We start from the raw sequence: 18,071 nt of genomic DNA, 5'->3' as shown, positions 1-18,071 counted from the left end.
TTATTAAGTAAAAGGTCTGTTCAATTAAAAAATAACAAATACTGCATTATTATATACTAAATAATAAAATATACTAAAATAAGGATTATGTGCAGGAAATGTTCCTGAACTAATGTGAAAAATATAATTTAATACAGTTACAAATGTAGTTCCCATAATAATCTCTCAACTAACTAAAAACCTGGAGAATTCTTGACCTAGATAAATACATGCAAAATTGTTTTTATATTAAAAAATTCTTAAATTCTAAACACTAAATTCTTATACCCACAGATCACCTCTCAGCAAAAAACCTTCACTTTGCAGCCAATGGGAGACCATTACAGGAAACAATAACTGTTCAAAATGCAGAGAATGACTAGCTCCTAGGTGCCCAGCCAGCCCCAAGGGATCTATTTACAACACATCCCCTGCACCCAAGGCTCAGGGAACATATAGGGGCAGGGGGAAGAGACTGTAAGAGTCAGAGAAGAGGGAGTCTGCTGTGAGATGCTATCTCTTAGAAATGACTGGAAAGCCACCTCCATGATACCTATATCAGCACGTGGCTGCCTAAGCAAGACATGAACAAGGACAAAACCAAGAGACATGCTGTGGGACATTGGTTTGTACCCTGTCAATTGTATTTTAACAAAACAAAGATTGGCCAGTAGCCAGGCAGGAAGTATAGGCAGGGCGACAAGAACAGAAGATTTCTGGGAAGAAGGAAGTCTTAGTCTGTAGTCGTGACCAAGCCACAGAAAAAGTAAGCTGTGACTGCATTGCTGAATAAGGTACCGAGCCACATGGCTAGCATAGACAAGAATTATGGGCTAATATAAGTTATAAGAGTTAATAAGAAGCCTGAGTTAATGGGCCAATCAGTTTGTAACTAATGTAGACCTCTGTGTGATTTATTTGGAACTTAACGATTACAGGGAAGGACAGAAAACCTCAGTCAACAGACATGCTTAACTGGAAGACGGAAATCTCACGGGTCTTACTCTTAGACAAAGAGCCACAAGCAATTAACAACAGCTGAGCAAGGCAGATTTGGTCTTCCCCAGAAATGAGTGTGTACCCTAATTGGTTATCCAAAACCAGACGGTGAGCTATGAAATCATATACACAGAAGCAACATTAAACAGACTAAGTAGGTTTTGATGTGTGTGTCTGTGTGCATCCCAGGAGGTGGCAGTGCTTGCTTTACTCCCAGTACTTGGGAGGCAGAGGCAGGTGGATCTCTGACTTCAAGTCCAGTATGGTTTACAGAGTTAGTTCCACGATAGCCAGGGTACACAGAGAAATCCTGTCTTGAAGGGTCGGGGAGAGGGAAGTGTGTGGAGTGCGGGGTGTATGTGATGGACACGACACACTAATAGCATATGTGTAACAGTAATAATAAAAAGCAGTTGTGAATTTGAGAAGGAATGGGGAAATGGGAAAGACTGAAGGAAAAAGAAGGAAAGGAGAAAATGATGTAATTATATTTAAATTTAAAAAGGTATTTAAAAATTAAAATACACTTTGTTAAAATGTACTTTGTTTTGTAGACAAATTTTTTCATGTTAAAATAAATTTCTATTTAACTACTTAAAATGAATCTGGAAAGACAAAAAAGTTCACCATGAACTGAATCAAAATAAAAAACAGAAATAAAAGCATTATGCTGTTATATAATATTCCACATTCACTTGAGGAGTCAAAACTCATTGAAAGAAAACTTCTGACCAAATTCTTTATACCTTAAACTGTCTCCTTAACATCACAGCAGGAGTATCACCCCTGGCTAGGGATTAAAGATCCTGGTAGAGTGCTTGACAAACACACAAGACCCTGGAAAGTCAACTCCGAGCTTTTACTTTCTGTCAAAACAAAGGCTATATTTGTTTTAGCATTCCCTTGACATCTGTGATTTTAGGAGGTACAGAATTTTATCTATTTTTAATTGTGAAAACAGATTTGAGGGGAGAAAATGTTACTGCTTGCTCTTCTGAATCTTCTGTGTAGTCCAGTTTCCCACTGCTAGGATTACAAGAATGTGACGCCATGTATGGCCCAGTAAATGTCACTTATAATGCCATAACTTATGTTTCCAAATGAAACTGTTATTATTAAGCTTGTAAAAACAAATTATATACTAAATCATAATAAAGTACACTAAAATGAAGAAAAATATATGGCAGCTCTTCTCTAAGGTATAAGATCGTTTGCATACTTATCCTTACAGACGCCTGTGATACTTACAGCCTGATTGGGCAGATTGTCAGTCTTAAGTTCTCGGTGATTGGAATACTGGATATAAACAGGCTGACTTCGTAGATGAGGAGTAACAGGAGTGTAATAATTTACCATAGTAACAGCAGCTTCTTCAGAAGCCATTTCTAAAAAGGCCTGCAATAAACATAAAAGATGGTTAAGAATTATTGTATACTGGTATAAACTTCTGCTTTCTCAGCATACATTGTCGCTGTCCCCCAAGAGGATAGAATAATCTTGGAAAATTGGGTCCAATAAGAGTTTTCAAGCCAGGTGGTGGCCGTGTGCCACCTTTAGTCCCAGCACTCAAGCAGGCGTTCAAGGCCAGCCTGGTCTGTAAAGTGAGTTCCAGGGCAGCTAGAGCTGTTACGCAGAGAAATCCTAGACTGGAGGGGTTCCAAAATTGCCAGTTGATTAAATTATTGTTTGGTTTTTGGTTTTCTCATTTCTATTTCTCTAAAAACCTAAAAATAGATATAAAGTTAAAAATAAATGTTTGTGTTACCATTAAAAATAAATACTTTCACGAGTTATGATTTACTGGTTTCTGTTGTTGTATTAATGTTAAAACTGGCGGATAAATTACTAGAGTACACAGAGGAGATAATAGAATTTCATCCAGTAGGGGCCAAAAAGGAGTTAAAAACAAAGGCCCAAGTGTGTTATAGTGATATTTTGATTGTAAGCTAACAAATAAAGCTTACCTAAAGATCAGAGTGCAGCGCTAAGCCACTAGTTAGCCACAGAGGCTAGGCAGTGGTGGGTCATACCTGTAATCCCAGCACTGGGAGCACAGTGAGAAAGGTCGGAAAGCCTGTTAGAGAGCAGAAAGGCAGACAGTGGTGGGAAAGAACTACCCTGCCTGAATTCTTAAACAGGATGTGGGGATATGAATTTGCTCTTCTTCATTTTTATAAATTAGCCATTCACAAATGAAATGGAACATTCTTTTTCAGTTAAAGGCCTCACAATCAAACACTGCTAACAAGGAGCCAATGTATCTGATCTGATAGCAGGGCATGAGAAATGCCAGAGCCTGAGTGAAACCTAGCTGAAATTTCCACCTACCTACAGCAACTTGGTCACAGACACCTGTGCTTCAGTTTCCTCTACTAAGATATGCAGCTATCTAAGCAAGCTCTAACTCTATAACTCAAACATGAAATGACTGTAGTTAGAGCTCTAGTTAGGCGGTCTGTCTGAGACTGGAGGAAAGAGCTATTAAACATCAGCATATGAAGGCATCCACTCAAAATACTAGCATACATACTTAGTTTTCTTCAAACTTTTTAATTTTGTTTGTTTTGTGTGTTTCAATTTTTTACAGTAAATGTACAGGGCGTTTTGTCTCATGTATGTTTATGTACCATATGCATATATTGCCCAGATGCCAGAAAAGGGAGTTGGATCCCCTAGGACTGAAGCGACAGGTAGTTGTGACCTACCATGTGGGTGATCTTCTAGAAAAGCAGCCAGTGCTCTTAACCACTAAACCATCTCTCCAGCCCCCACATTCAGTTTTTCTCACTTTTCAATTATGCTTCTAACCAACACTCATTCTGTACACTTTTAAGCAATAGCTACATATAAATCTATATAAAGTAGTCTGTTTTATATATCTATATTATGTTTACACACTATGCACATGAACACTGTGTTTATGCATTTGTATATTATGTACATGAATGTACACACACACCTCTACCTGCACAGTGCTTTAAACCATTACCAGCAAAGAATAGGTTGGGGTAATACCATATTTTTAAAAACAAAATCTCTACTTGTGAACGTTTTTCATTATACATGTTTATGTATTAAACTGGTTTCCCAATTTAAAATTTCTGATAAGAATTTCTTTAAAACTTGAAATTCCAGCCCAGAATGAGAAATCAACTATACAATAGTAGTTAGCAAACAACATTAATTTAAAGTACCAAAAGCTTGCTACATTTCATATCCATTTATCCTTCTTTGCTCCTGTGAAGAAATCTTTCTGAACATATATACCTACTATCTTATCCAGCACCCTATTGTCATCCATGCCTTAGCATAAACTCACCTTACTTTAACAAATGCTTCTAGGGCTTAGAAATAAGTATTGAGAGATACGTAAAAATATTGATGTAAACACTTATAGCACATATGTAAACAATCACATTTCATACAAGGCTTGGAGATACTAGAAAATAAAATAGCTTCAAATCCTTCAAATAAAGACTATTAAAAAAAAGCAAAGGATCAATTACTGGAATAAAGAAATCTAGGAACTTCCTACATTAAGGCAATACTGATTTCAATCACTCAAGTGAAACTTGGTACCTATAATCATTGTACTAATACAAGATGAGAAAAATAGCGTGAGAAAGCAGATGGAAGAAGCTTCTTAATAAAGATCTTACCCTATACACTGATTCTAGCTATGTAGACTGCTGTAATTTTGTGATAGGATTAAAATGTCAATAGAACTTTCTTGGTTTTGTGGCTGTTTGGGGAGGGCAGAATCTCTCTACATAGACCTGTCGGTTCTTGAACTCACTATATATATAGACCAGGCAATCCTTGAACTCAGCAATTCCCTTCCTTGGTCTCCTGAGTGCTGGGATCAAAGGAATGTGTCAACACACAAACTTTTAATGAATCAAGGTTTGTCTCCTTTTATAATGGCTGATGAAAAATACAGAATATAAATATACCAACCAGACCAAACACTCAGAACTACCTACAAGAGTATCTCAAATTTATGCAAAAGTAACCTGATCAAATTAACATAAACTTTTTCTTATATAATCCTTTCTCATTATAAAATAGCATTAGTAAGCAGTTTTAGTTTAAGTATAAATCATTTAAAATTCATCTATAATAGGCATTGGTAATATGATTTATTAAACATTAGAAATGTTGAGTAAGTCAGACATGGTGGTGAAGGTCTTTAATCCTAGGATTCAGGAGGCAAAGATAGGCAGGTGGATCTGAGTTCAAGGCCCAGTCTGGTTAAGAACACTGGCTTCAGCTAGGCAGGGTGGTGGACGACATTAATCCTAGCACTTGAGAGGCAGAAATACGTGGACTTCCATGAACTTTCAGGCCAGCCTGGTCTACATAGTTGTTGGGGGATGATATTCTCTATGTGTTGCTTTTACTGGTTAATGAATAAAACTACTTTGGCCTATGGCAGTACAGAATATAGCCAGACTGCAAGGGGGGGGGGGGGGAGAAAGCAGAACCAAGGAGAGGTTATGTAGTTGCTGAAGGAGACAGATGTCCAGATAGGTCTCAGCCTCATGGTGATATACAAATTAATAAAAATAGGTTAATTTAAGATGTAAGAGTTAGTTAATAAGAAGCCTGAGCTAACAGGAAAACAGCGTTGTATATATTAATATTTGGTATATTAATTAATACTAATATATTATACTAATAATTGTGTATATTAATATAGTTTTGTGATTATTCAGGTCTAGGAAGCCAAGAAACGAATGAGCAGTCTCCATTACACATAGCGAGTTCCAGGATAACCAGAGTTACACACAGAGAAACCCTGTTTTAAAATAAACAAACTGAAGAACACTGGCTGATGTGATCCCAGGTCTGATTACCAGTACCACTTGGCAGCTCAGAATTCTAACTCTACTACCAATAGAGTTGATCCATCCAATAGATTGATCCATCACTCTCTTCTAACCTTCATGAGCACTAGGTATGCACATGGTGCACATATGTGCATGCAGGCAAAACACACAAACACATAAGTATTTTTAAATAAATCTTAAAACAAAAATAAAAATAAGCTTTCCATATAGAATCTAGACAAGGCACTACTGATGTTTTTCTGAAGTAACCTATGGAGTTCCACTTCATAATCTCAAAGTTTGTAAGTCACCACCAGGGGAGAAAGCTGATGAAATTATTCCCGTGTCTCTCTCAACATTCCAAACCTTTGCAAGAGGACCCAGTGACAGAACAGTTTCTTGGTGAAATTGTGTATTACTAAAGAGCTCTATGATGAAAATAAAACACAACAGCTAGGGTTAGTTTACAGAGTCAACATAAACACAGAGAAAAGCTGCGGACTTGCACAGACTGCCTTTCACAAACCATTTTAGATGTGTGCATGCAACCCAAGCAATTTTTAGTAGCAGAGACTGATCTAAGTGATGGCAATGTACCAACCCCATTTTTTGTCTTAAGTACAGACCGAATACTACAGAATGCTACTTGATGTCTCTAAATCTCAGTGACCTCATCTAAATTAAATAGGGATGTTGTTTATTAAACACACTAAACTCAATCAGACATTATCCAGTGTCATGTCCGAATTATTTATAAATAAAATATTCAAAAAAAGCAGAAGAAACAGGTAACATAGTATAACATGTCACAAAATTTTAAGGCCTAGATTTGGTGTCTTCCTCATTACATTGCTGGCCATACAAAATTTTCAGTACAACCAAAAACATGTTAAGAGAATTTATTCTAGTAGGGTCCAAGTAGGAACAAGAAGGCACTCAATTTTATGAGCAAGACAGTTACTATATTTTGTCAGGTACCAGAAAATGAAGCTTCCTTATTCACCATAAGAAAAACTCAGTTTCATGAACATTGAAAAATGCAAATTTTTTTATGGTTTTTGATGGGAGGTAGAGAGGAGACAAAGACACAGAGACAAAAAAGAAACACTATTGTATTTATTACATTACATGAGAAAATATGTACAAACTATGATTAGAAGATTATCCAGAATAGATAAGGAATTTCAAAAATTCAACTACAAAACTTAAAAAAAAATTCTATTTTAAAAACCAGGTAACAGAATTGGGCCTGTCTGTACACAGCTGTAAAGTGAGGTGCCAGACCTCTGGAGTTAGAGCGCTGGCATTGAATGTGTGAAATTCCAGAAGGGAGGAGGCAGAGGAAAGAGGTTCTCAAGATGAAAAGTAGAGAGGATGGTATGATCCTGTCCTTGGTAGGTAGGGGACAGATAAAAGATCTGTTAGAATTCTTTTTTTCCAAAAGAAAAGAAACAAATGGTCAACAGCTATTTGAAAAAAAATTCAGTTCCAATATCAGGGATATAAAAATCAAACTTATAATTAGCTGTTTGATAACAGAATTGCTAACTATCAGAATGACTAAGAGCAGGGCCTGGCATGATGGTACACACCATAAATATCAGAAATCAAGAGCAGGTTGTAGCTCAAAAGTAAGTACTTGGCTAGCACAAGCAAAACCCTAGGATCAATTCCTAACACTGCCCCGCTACCCATCCCTATCAAACAGGGGGGTGAGGAATAACAATGTTTCAGATGTTTTGAATCTGATTTAAACATTATATGATATACTCATGAATTAAAACATCAAGTAGTATCCCATTCATCCATACAAATCGTGTATTTGCATGTATCCATTAAAAGTTGTCCTGGAAGGTGAAAAGAAAAACAAAAACAGAAAACCAGTTTGGTGGGTAGAAAGAGGAGGTGATATGAGAAGAGATGGGAGAGAGAGGGTACACATGATAAAAAAAAAAGTCAATAAAATCTTTAAAAAAATGTAAAAACTCATTTTTATAATGAAGATTCTCTTCTGTCTCTCAAATTATTAAAGAAGCTACATGATAATTCTACAACTAGAATATACATAGTGTCCAATGATTTTATGGAATAAAGGGACATGACGTTTTAGTCTACAATAGATCAGAGAGCAAAGAAGATTCACAGCAATCAGCTAAAATATAAATAAATAGGTTTTAGCTTTTACAAGAAAAGTGGCCTACTATAAATCAATCCATTAACAGTTTACATTTATTTTATGTATGTGTTTGCCTGCCTATATATATGTGCCCCAAGATGTTCACCAAGTGTGTGCCTGATGATCATGGAGCTCAGGAGAGGGTGTCAGATTCCTCTCGTGCTGGAAACTGAACCTACAACCTCTGCATGAGAAGAAGTTTCTACTAACTGCTCAGTCATGTCTAGTTAAACATTCGATTCTATTTTACTGAACAAGGCAGCTCCCAAATCTTTTTGTTGTTATTGTTGTTTGTTTTGGTTTTGAGACAGGTCTTTCTACATGTCTTTGCCGTCCTGGAACTCACTATGTAAACTAGGCTGGCCTCTAACTCACAGAGATTCACCTGCCTCTGCCTCTCTAGTACTGGGATTAAAGGTGTGTGCCACTATGCCCAGCTGCTTCCAATTCTTTAATCCCATGTAAAAGCCAATTAGACCTTCAGCTTATAGCGATAACTGTACAGTATGGAAAACTTAACTGTTCTTTACTTGAACAAACAAAACACAATTTATAGCTTCTCTATCAGTAATTGCAACTATCAGGCTATCTTATAATTACAGGGTATTTTTAAGAACCAACCTATAGTAGAAAACATGAAGTAAAATACAAAATAGGACTTTAAAAAATTGACCCCAAGACAAGAGCTAAGATACACTCCTATTTCTTGTGCTAATTTTTGTCTATGGTCATACAAGGGAAAATTTTTACTTAATAACTAATCTGTTGTCATAGATAGTAAGAAAAACTGAGCATGGTGACACATACCCTGATATCCCAGATACTTGGAGGGCTGAACTTTAGGAAAGTCACTTGAGCTTATGAATTTGACACCAGCCACAATAAAGACCCTGTCTCAAATCAACTACTTAATTCTTAAGTTCAAGAAAATAAAAATTATTTGAAATACTAATACCCAGAAGATAATCACTCAGTGTCAATCTTTAAATATTACCTACCTGGCTTTTTCCTTTCAACATCAAAAGATTAGTTACTTTGCCAAATGGTAGACCTAATGATATGACCTCTGCTTCGGTGACATCACATGGAATTTTGCGAAGATGGAGAACACGGGAAGGCGAACAGGGAGGTCTATCTCCTTTAAATTTCTTGTTGTCATTCCCATTAGCTAAAAAACATAAGATTGTTTTTAAATTACTGAAACTAATTTGGATTGATACAATGCATTAAGTAAATTGTCACACGACTTTCTAGCATATCAGATTTCAAATTCATGGAGCTATGAGGTTAATGAAAATAATATGAGTGGAAAATAAAACCAACCACCTTGATGAACCACTTTTGATCTTTCACCATGGCCATTTATTTTTTTAATTGTTGCCTGATTTTTTTAAAGGAAAAGTATAGGATAAATGAATTACATTGCTTCATAAAGAGTCATGTATACCACCTTTATGAAGTAAGCACCTAACACACAAGTATGCCTTTTCTACGTTAAGATAGAAAACACTTTAACTTCAAGAGTATTCAATATAGTGACAATCTGTATAGGTTTGCAAGCTGGGGCACAGGCTAAACCCCATGTGTCATATGTGTATATGTAAACTGTGTAGTAAATAAACTTTACTGCCCCAGTCTGTGTAGGTACACTCTAGGATGCTTACTTACTAATGATAAAACTGGCAGAATACATGCCAATCATTAACTAAAGCTTAACATCTAAATTCAATGTTGAGATTAATATTCGGAATGTCTCATATATATTTATTTTTGTATGTTTTTTCTTGCAGACATGTATATACAATCTACATACCTGGTGCCCAAGGAACCAGAAATGGAACTGAAGTTATTCACAGTTTTAAGCTGCTGTGTGGGTCCTGAAAACTGAACCTGAGTCTTCTGCAACATCACCACGTGCTCTTAACAACTGAGCAGTATCTCCAGCCCACTAATATATGTTTAAAGACCCTTTTCTAATTTGCTCTACGGGTAAGTAAAAAAACAATTGAAGAATGATAAATCTTATGAAAGATTATAATATAAATATTGTATCTAATACAACCAAGGAGATCTGGATGATTACATCTAAAATTTCAGTTTCTTAGGCCATTACAGGTTTTCTCATTTTATCTTTATTAGGTAAATTTTGTGTTCTTATGATAATCCTACTTAATAGTAATAAACAGACCCTGGTTGAAATCCACATTTTCCAATACCCTCTACATACTTAAAACTGCAGATGTCCTACTCAACTACAGTATGGCATGTCTACCATAGCACTGTTCTGTCCTGAAAGTTCAGAATGACTGTTGCAAAATTAACTCATATCCTAGCACATACCTAGATTTTATTTAAATCTTAGACCTACCTGGCTATAATGATTACTCAAGTTTATGCAGATGAAATTCAGAAAGATTTTTCTTCCAAGAACACAATGAAGACAGACTATGGTGTAGGAGGTCCTTCTTCTCTTTGTATGTTGTTTTCATTGGTTGAATAAAGAGACTGCCTTGGCCTTTTGATAGGGCAGCCCTTACGTAGGCAGAGTAGACAGAACAGAATACTGGGAAGAAGGGAAGTGTGGCAGACACCATTGCTCTCCTCTCCGAGACAGACACTGGTTAGACTCATGCCGGTAAGCCACAGTCAAGTGGCAATATACATTAATGGAGATGGGTTAAACTAATGTGAGAGTTAGCCAATAAGAGGTTAGAACTAATGGGCCAAGCAGTGTTTAAATGAATACAGTTTCCATGTAATTATTTCGGGTAAAGCTAGCTGGGTGGCCGGGAGTCAGGAGGGGATGAAAAGCAGCCGGCTCGCCATTTACAACAAGACTAAATATAATTATTTAAAAGTAAAAAAGTAAAATGATATTTTCCAATATTGGCAGAAAAATACAATCTTGCCAAACCTTTAATAACCTTTTCCTAAACACTAATGAAAATATATTACCTATAATCCTAAAGAAGTATCATGAGGACCATATAAAACTATTTTATGCCATGTCTGTGGCATACAACTTGACCTAAAAGTACACGAATAAGTTGAACACCCACAAACACAACACTTGTTCCCAGATTTTCCATGAATATAGAAAGCATCCTGGGCAGAATGAATAAACAGACATTCACATACTTGCTGTTGAATTACATCAAAATACACAGCCTTGTCCTTCCAAAATCATTAATGACTTCTTTCTTCTCCACTCTAAATAACACTAATGTCACCTTTGACCTTGTCTCTTTTCCATCTCCTTTCCTATGGATCCCGCCCGTGTCTTTAGAATTCAGTATGACAATCTAATAAAAAGTCTGTCATGTTAATACCTAGCTCTAAGAAAGAACGCTGACAGGCTTTCAAATATTCAAAATATCCTTCAGTTCCTTATTTTAAAGCTTTTCAACTAAAACTGACTTATCTGAATCAAGGTCTAACTCTAAAGGCGGTTCTTAATCACAAAAATCTCAAAACTAATTTTGGCATTCCTAGAAAAGAGCAAGCAAATTCAACAGATATTGTAAATTGGGGGGGGGAGCACACATACAGGTTTACATACATGACTAACAACTGGGAGCTCCACAATATTGTTACTAGAATAAAACCCCAAACACCCGTCATTCAGATAGAAGCTGAGCATCACTAATGACCACCATGGCATTAAGTACTTGAAGAAATTCCTCAAGACATGGAGTTACTGTAAGTTCATCCTGAATACTCTAAACATTAAGTATGTTCTAAAGGAACATTAAGAAGGTTGTTTCTGGGGCTGGAGAGATGGCTCAGAGGTGAAGAGCACTTTCTGCACTAGTAGAGGACCTGGGTTTGATTCCCACATGGTGGCTCCCAAGCATTCATAACTCATGCTCCAAGGAATCCAATGTCCTCTTCTAACCTGAGCATCAGGTACACACATGGTACACAGACATAGAAGTAAGCAAGACACTCATACACATAAAATAGGTAAATCGATAATAGAAATTTTAAAAGGAGGTTATTTCTTTGACAAAGATATCCTATGTTTGAAAAATTAAATGATAGAAGCAAGTATTTGAGTTCCCACTACATTGCACTATCAAGAGACTTAACATGACAAACTTTTACCAAGACACAAGCAGTTATAAACATGCAATTTTAAGTAACTATTCTGTACAATAAAAATACATGGTCAATGTTAAGGAAAAGGGAGGGTAAAAAAGAAGGGGGAAGGGCACTTGGACAGCTGTTCAATCAGATGTTCTATTCTGGACAGACTACTCATTACTATATTTCAAATTTTCCCATTAATATATAATGGAAATTATAAAACTAAACCAGCTTAACTTTCAGTATCTTTTGAATGCCTAACACAATGTCTAGTAAAAAGTAATCAACTGCATATCTGGTTATTCTTTAAAAACAAAAGGAAACTTTTCAACATAGAAACCACACTGTTTCTACTATCTGATGTCAAATGATCCTATTGGGTTTTTTTATTTTTACTAGTTCAGGACACTGCTACATACTAATTGAAAATGTTATCTATAAAATCTAAAAGTCTAATAAAAGACTTGATTAAAAAAAATACAAAGTTGCAGAAATGTTCATAAATAACTATGTGAACAGGAAAAGCCAAAGCAGCACCCCTTCAAGACGGCCAAGTGGGTACCTGTTCACAGACTGGAAAACAAAGTAGGAGAGACAGACTTGAAAGTCGTCCTCTGAATGCACCATGGCACACACTCCCACACACATATATAAAATAAATAAACAGAATCTGATATGAACAAACAACATGAAAATAGTAATAAATAGTTTTTTATAAATGTTGTATTTCACCCATTAACACTAGAAGTTTTCAAATAACGTGTTCTGAAAGGTGTGTGGACATAGTGTCTGTACTTTGTTTACTTATCTGTTTATGTGGTAGAGATTAAACCCAGGGCCTAATAAAAAGCCAGGTAAATACGTTATAGTCCACAACCTTTGGATTTTTGAGGTGTCTTCTTTAAAAAGCCCAGGCCAGGGCTGGAGAAATGGCTCAACAATCAAGAGCACCGGCTGGCCTTCCAGAGGACCCGGGTTCAATTCCCAGCACCCACATGGCAGCTCGCCACTGTCTGTAACTTCAGCTCCAGAAACTCTAACAGATATATACAGGCAAAACACCAGTGTACATTGAATAAATAAACACATCTCTTGCTTTAAAAAAAAAAAAAAAGCCCAGGCAAACCTGAAACTCACTCATCTTTCCATCCTTACCTCACAAGTTTGGGAATTACAGGTGAGAGCTCCCTGGCAGTTTTTGTTTTTAATTTTACTTAGTGTGTGCAGGTGCCTGTGAAGGCCAGAAGGGAGCAGCACTGGAACCTCTATAACTAGTTACTGGTCGATTGGGAGGCTCCCAATGTGGCCACAATGCTAAGAAGGTTGTTGTTGTACTATTATTATTGTTATTGTATTCCAGGGGGACTAATAGTTCAAGGATAGATTGGGCTACTCAGTAAAATATTGTCTCAAAGAATTAAACCAATCTTGTATTTCCACCACAAAACTACAGAAAAGTCAAGTAATACAGATTCTGATGATCTCTGACAGATCTATGTACATGTATGACAAACACAAGACTGGAGACAATACTGTCATCATCATATTTCCCTTCCAATTATACTTTCCTTTCATGTGTGTGTTCAGATCCACACTTATGAATGGAGTCTGCAGTGGATGTCATCCACAGAAATGCTGTCCAGCTCTTTTGAGACGAGAGGGTCTCTTGATTTAAAGTTCCTCAATTAGGTTAGACCAGCTGGCCAGAAACTCCTGGTCCCTAGGCTTACCATATCAAAGCTGGTATTACAAGCATGCTCTCAGCTTTTCATGTGGGATTAAAATGTTTATGAAACAAGCACTTTATGACTAGCCTACTTTTTCAACTGCTAGAGCTTCTTATGTGAATCACAAACTTTCAAGTAACTGTTTCTTCTAATATTGTCATATGCACAAAAACTTTATTTTTCTGAGAGCAGGATGTGTTTGGCCTGGAACACACTTTTTACCCCTAGGTTGCCTTCAATTCATGACCTTCCTCCCTCGGCTTTCTGAGTAACAGGACTATAGATACGTACTACCATGTCTAATCTTATTTATATTTTGTTGCTGTTTTTCCACTTGTATTTGTAACTAGATATATACTTTTAGTATACTGCTATTTTGTAATTCTGGGTATTGCACCTAGGACCTCATATATGCTATGCCATTAGTCTTACAGACTTCGTAATGAAGATAATTTCAAGTATATAAATACAAAGATTATTTCACAAATTTGTTAGTAATTCGCTGGCACCTCCCTCTTTATTTAGAGGATTAGATGGCAGTGGTACTTATAACTGTTATTTGTATTTTAAATAACATTGTCATTTAAAATGCAAATCAATTTCTAAATATTTTTTTAATTAAACAGGGTTGGGAAATGGTCCATGAAGCTGGACTAAATAACCTGCCCCTTAAATGCTGTACACACTTCCCTCCCCTCAGTGACACAAACCTTTCAGAAGCTCATCTGCTGCAGCTACACCACAGTGTATGTAATAAACTTTCTTTTCCAGCTTTCTTCTGTTTTTTTGGTTAATTCACAGCCATGTTCATTATTGTCTACACATGACAAAAATTTTTAGACAGCGATGTACTTGCAAGGTTTGGTGCAAACCTAATTCCTACTTTCAAATAAAGAATATTCTACCAACAGAAACCGGTTTTCCAAAACTTCTTAAAGTATTTTAAAGTTGATATTCAGATTAATTACAAAAATTACAAAAATTTGTCTGACTCTACTGAACAAGGGGAAAAAAAACACTCAGCTAGTCAGTATAATTGGCTCTCACTTTGGCACACAGTATGAGTTTTTTAAAACGTTTTTGTGGGGCTGGAGAGATGGTTCCAGCGGGTAAGCACACTGACTGCTCTTCCAGAGGACCCAGGTTCAATTCCCAGCACCCACATAGCAGCTCACAACTGTCTGTAACTCCTGTTCCAGGGGATCTGACAACCTCATACCAATGCACATAAAATAAGTTAAATAAATCATAAAAATTATTAAAAAAACGTTTTTGTCTTTAAAAAACTACTTAAGTATCTTATTAAGCATCAAAGTCTACTTCTCTGACTTTTTGGTAATGATCTGCTAATTGTGTATATGCGTGTGTGTATTACAGTCACAGATATGTGGATGCCCACGGAGGCTGAAGTGTGAGATAGCCTGCGGTCAGCGCTCAGGGAGCTGTGAGTCACACTCACAATGCCCCGGTAAGGAATGGTGGTGGACGCCTGTGACAGCATTCTGGATACAGAGGCAGAGAAATCACAAGTTGGGACAAACTTCAATTTGAGCTATTACAAGAAATTAAGTTATCATTTTTCAGAGGTTTCTTTGGTGCCAGAGATGCAACTTCACCCTAATATATGAAAGGTCTTGGGTCCAATTTCCAGGATGAAGAAAAAAATGTTTATTCTACATTATTACCAAATGGAAATCATTAACAAAAATCAGACACTGCTAATTTAACTACCCTGCCAGCACTCACTCTCTCTCTCTCTCTCTCTCTCTCTCTCTCTCTCTCTCTCTCTCTCACACACACACACACACACACACACACACACCCTCTCTCCCCATCCAGTACACAGTGCTCTGAAAATCTAGGACTATCTTGTATAAGAGATGCAAGAATCTAACAAGGTTAGATAAAAAGGGCCTGCCCAGCATTTACAAGGACTAGATTAGATCCCTAACAACAACCCCTCACCTCTTGCTCCAACACCCCACCCCCAACGCGAGATACAGAGAAATGAAAACTATAAACTCCAAAACAGAATACCCAATGGAGTCCCAAGGATTCTTTTTCTCATTCTCCTCCTCTCACCCCGCAACACTGGGTTACAGACAGGAGCAGTGACAGCCTCTACATGGGTACTGCAATCTAAGTCAGGCCCTCAGATTGCACAGCAAATTGGAGAAGGTAAAATGAGTGAATCAGAAAATTATTCTAATCATCAAAACCAGCATTTGCTTGAGAAAAAAAATGGGCAAATATAGAAGAGAAGCTAACACCAAGCAAACAGGTGTGCTGGTCCCATACAAGTTCAACAGGAATCCCAGAAGGAGGCAACTCTCTGGGGAGATGGCACTCCTGACAAGGATAATGAAAATTTCAGTAACAGTGCTTAAGCCTGTCTGAACCTCAGATGGACCTAGGAGCTCAAAACACAAAGGTAAATATATCCCTCACACAGAAACTTCAAAGGTAAGTCAGGCCGTTTGCAGATTTTCATTGTTTCCAAGTTAATCCTGACTGTCAACTTTACCACACTTAGAATCATCTGAGAGATAAACCCTTGGGTGTTGTCTAGGAAGGCTTTCCAAAGAGGCTTTACTGAAGTGGGAAGACCCAACCTGAACACGGGCAGTGTCTTTCACTCCGCTACACTCGCTGAATGATGACAGGCATGTGCCTAGACATCTCACCATGCAATGCATCCTGACAGTGGCCGGAGCTTGACTTGTGGTATCTTCCTCTATCACTCTTCACCTTATTATTTGAGACAGGGTCTCTCACTAAACCTAGAGCTCCCTGTTTTGACTAGACTGGCTGGCTAGCAAGCCCCAAGGATTCACTGTTCTCTACCGCTCACAAAACACTGGGTTATAGACAGGGCAGTGATTGCCTTTGCGTGGGTACTGCAATCAAACCAGGCCCTCAGATTGTACAACAAGCACTTATGCACTAAACTATATTCATCTCCCAAGCCTCTTCTCTGGTGACTCTAATGTGAGCTCGACTTTACAAAGCTGGCTTTAGCCTCAACTCCCGCATCACTCCGTTCACATGTTCATATCAACATATTCTCTGCCTAAAAAAATCTTTCTAATTATTTTTTTGGTAGATTAAAACATAGTGGGGGCTGGAAAGATGGCTCAGTGGTTAAGAGCATTGCCTGCTCTTTCAAAGGTCCTAAGTTCAATTCCCGGCAACCACAAGGTGGCTCACAATCATCTGTAATGAGGTCTGGTGCCCTCTTCTGGCCTGCAAACATACACACAGACAGAGTATTGTATACATAATAAATAAATAAATAAATAAATATTAAAAAACATGGTGGACCCATTCATAAATGTCTAACAAATAAATATCATCTTTTTCCTTTAACTGACTCTTTCATTTCTCATTGAGTAAAAATTACACTCTTTTTACTGTAAACATTGGCACATAAGAACAACGAAAAAATTCACAGAAAAAAAAAAAACATGGGGGAAAGGGGGACAAAACTTACCATACACACCTGCAGAAGGAGTAGAATTGTTCATGGTAGAAGGTCCGTTAATGACACCAGGAGAAAGAAGCTCATCAGATCCCCGCTGAAAATCAAAATTAGTGCTCAATTAATAAAAGCTAGCATTATTTTATTTAGATATAAAGATACTTTAAAAGACAGTTGGAAACAAACTATAATAAAGAAAAATGACAGCAGATGCTCAGTGTAGTCATGGGGAGGGGGGGAAGGGGAGAAAAGAGAAAAACAGTGGGGACCTAATTTTGCAAATGCTTCTGACCAATTACAACGGTCCAAACATTATGTCTGAAATACTAAATTGTATGTTGGAGACTACTGTCTGACAAAGTTTTTTCTGAAATATATTTACATGCAAATAATTTATACATTCTAAGAATCCTGATTTTTCAATACACATTTCTAAAAACAGGGCTACAGGACACATTTTATATCCATACTGGTCAAAATTTTGTAATTACTGGTTTCCATACCATCAATCCAAAAAACTATCTTTGGTATACACCATTTATCCCCTGTTGAGAGCTGTGAACCCCCAGATCCTGAATTTCTTGTAAACAATGTGTTATGCTTGCAGCTGCTCTGAGCACGAGACCGTCAGGGGTTCCTGATGGCAGGGGAGTGATTTATGGTAGGTTTGGCAGAGGCATGGCTATCAGTTAAGGATCCCTAGATAAGCTGCCCCTGGACACAATAAAGGGGGCATTCCTGTTTCAAAGATGACCCCTGCCTTTTTCTGTGTGTCTTTGTATGTTAAAATCTCCGGT

General features: G+C 37.1%; 1 protein-coding gene across 6 annotated transcripts in view; it reads right to left on the bottom strand.

Moving 5' to 3' along the window:
- Positions 1–18,071, bottom strand: part of Ptbp3 (polypyrimidine tract binding protein 3) — a 77,922-nt gene that overhangs the window by 34,354 nt on the left and 25,497 nt on the right. For 3 of the 6 annotated variants that reach the window (XM_087897108.1, XM_087897105.1, XM_087897103.1), the window contains 3 exons: positions 17,287–17,371; positions 8,982–9,151; positions 2,227–2,373 (listed from right to left, as the gene is read on the bottom strand). In XM_087897108.1, the coding sequence (XP_087753234.1) occupies positions 2,227–2,373; positions 8,982–9,151; positions 17,287–17,320 (351 nt within the window). In that variant the 5' untranslated portion in view covers positions 17,321–17,371. The remainder of the gene's footprint in view (positions 1–2,226; positions 2,374–8,981; positions 9,152–17,286; positions 17,372–18,071) is intronic. The other 3 variants (XM_087897107.1, XM_087897106.1, XM_087897104.1) reach the window with 1 other exon arrangement.

Source organism: Myodes glareolus, chromosome 16 (assembly GCF_982192425.1).
Source record: "Myodes glareolus chromosome 16, mMyoGla1.1, whole genome shotgun sequence".
Lineage (NCBI taxonomy): Eukaryota > Metazoa > Chordata > Mammalia > Rodentia > Cricetidae > Myodes > Myodes glareolus.
The sequence above is the reverse complement of the archived record's forward strand: the minus strand, read 5'-3'. Positions and strand labels throughout refer to the sequence as shown.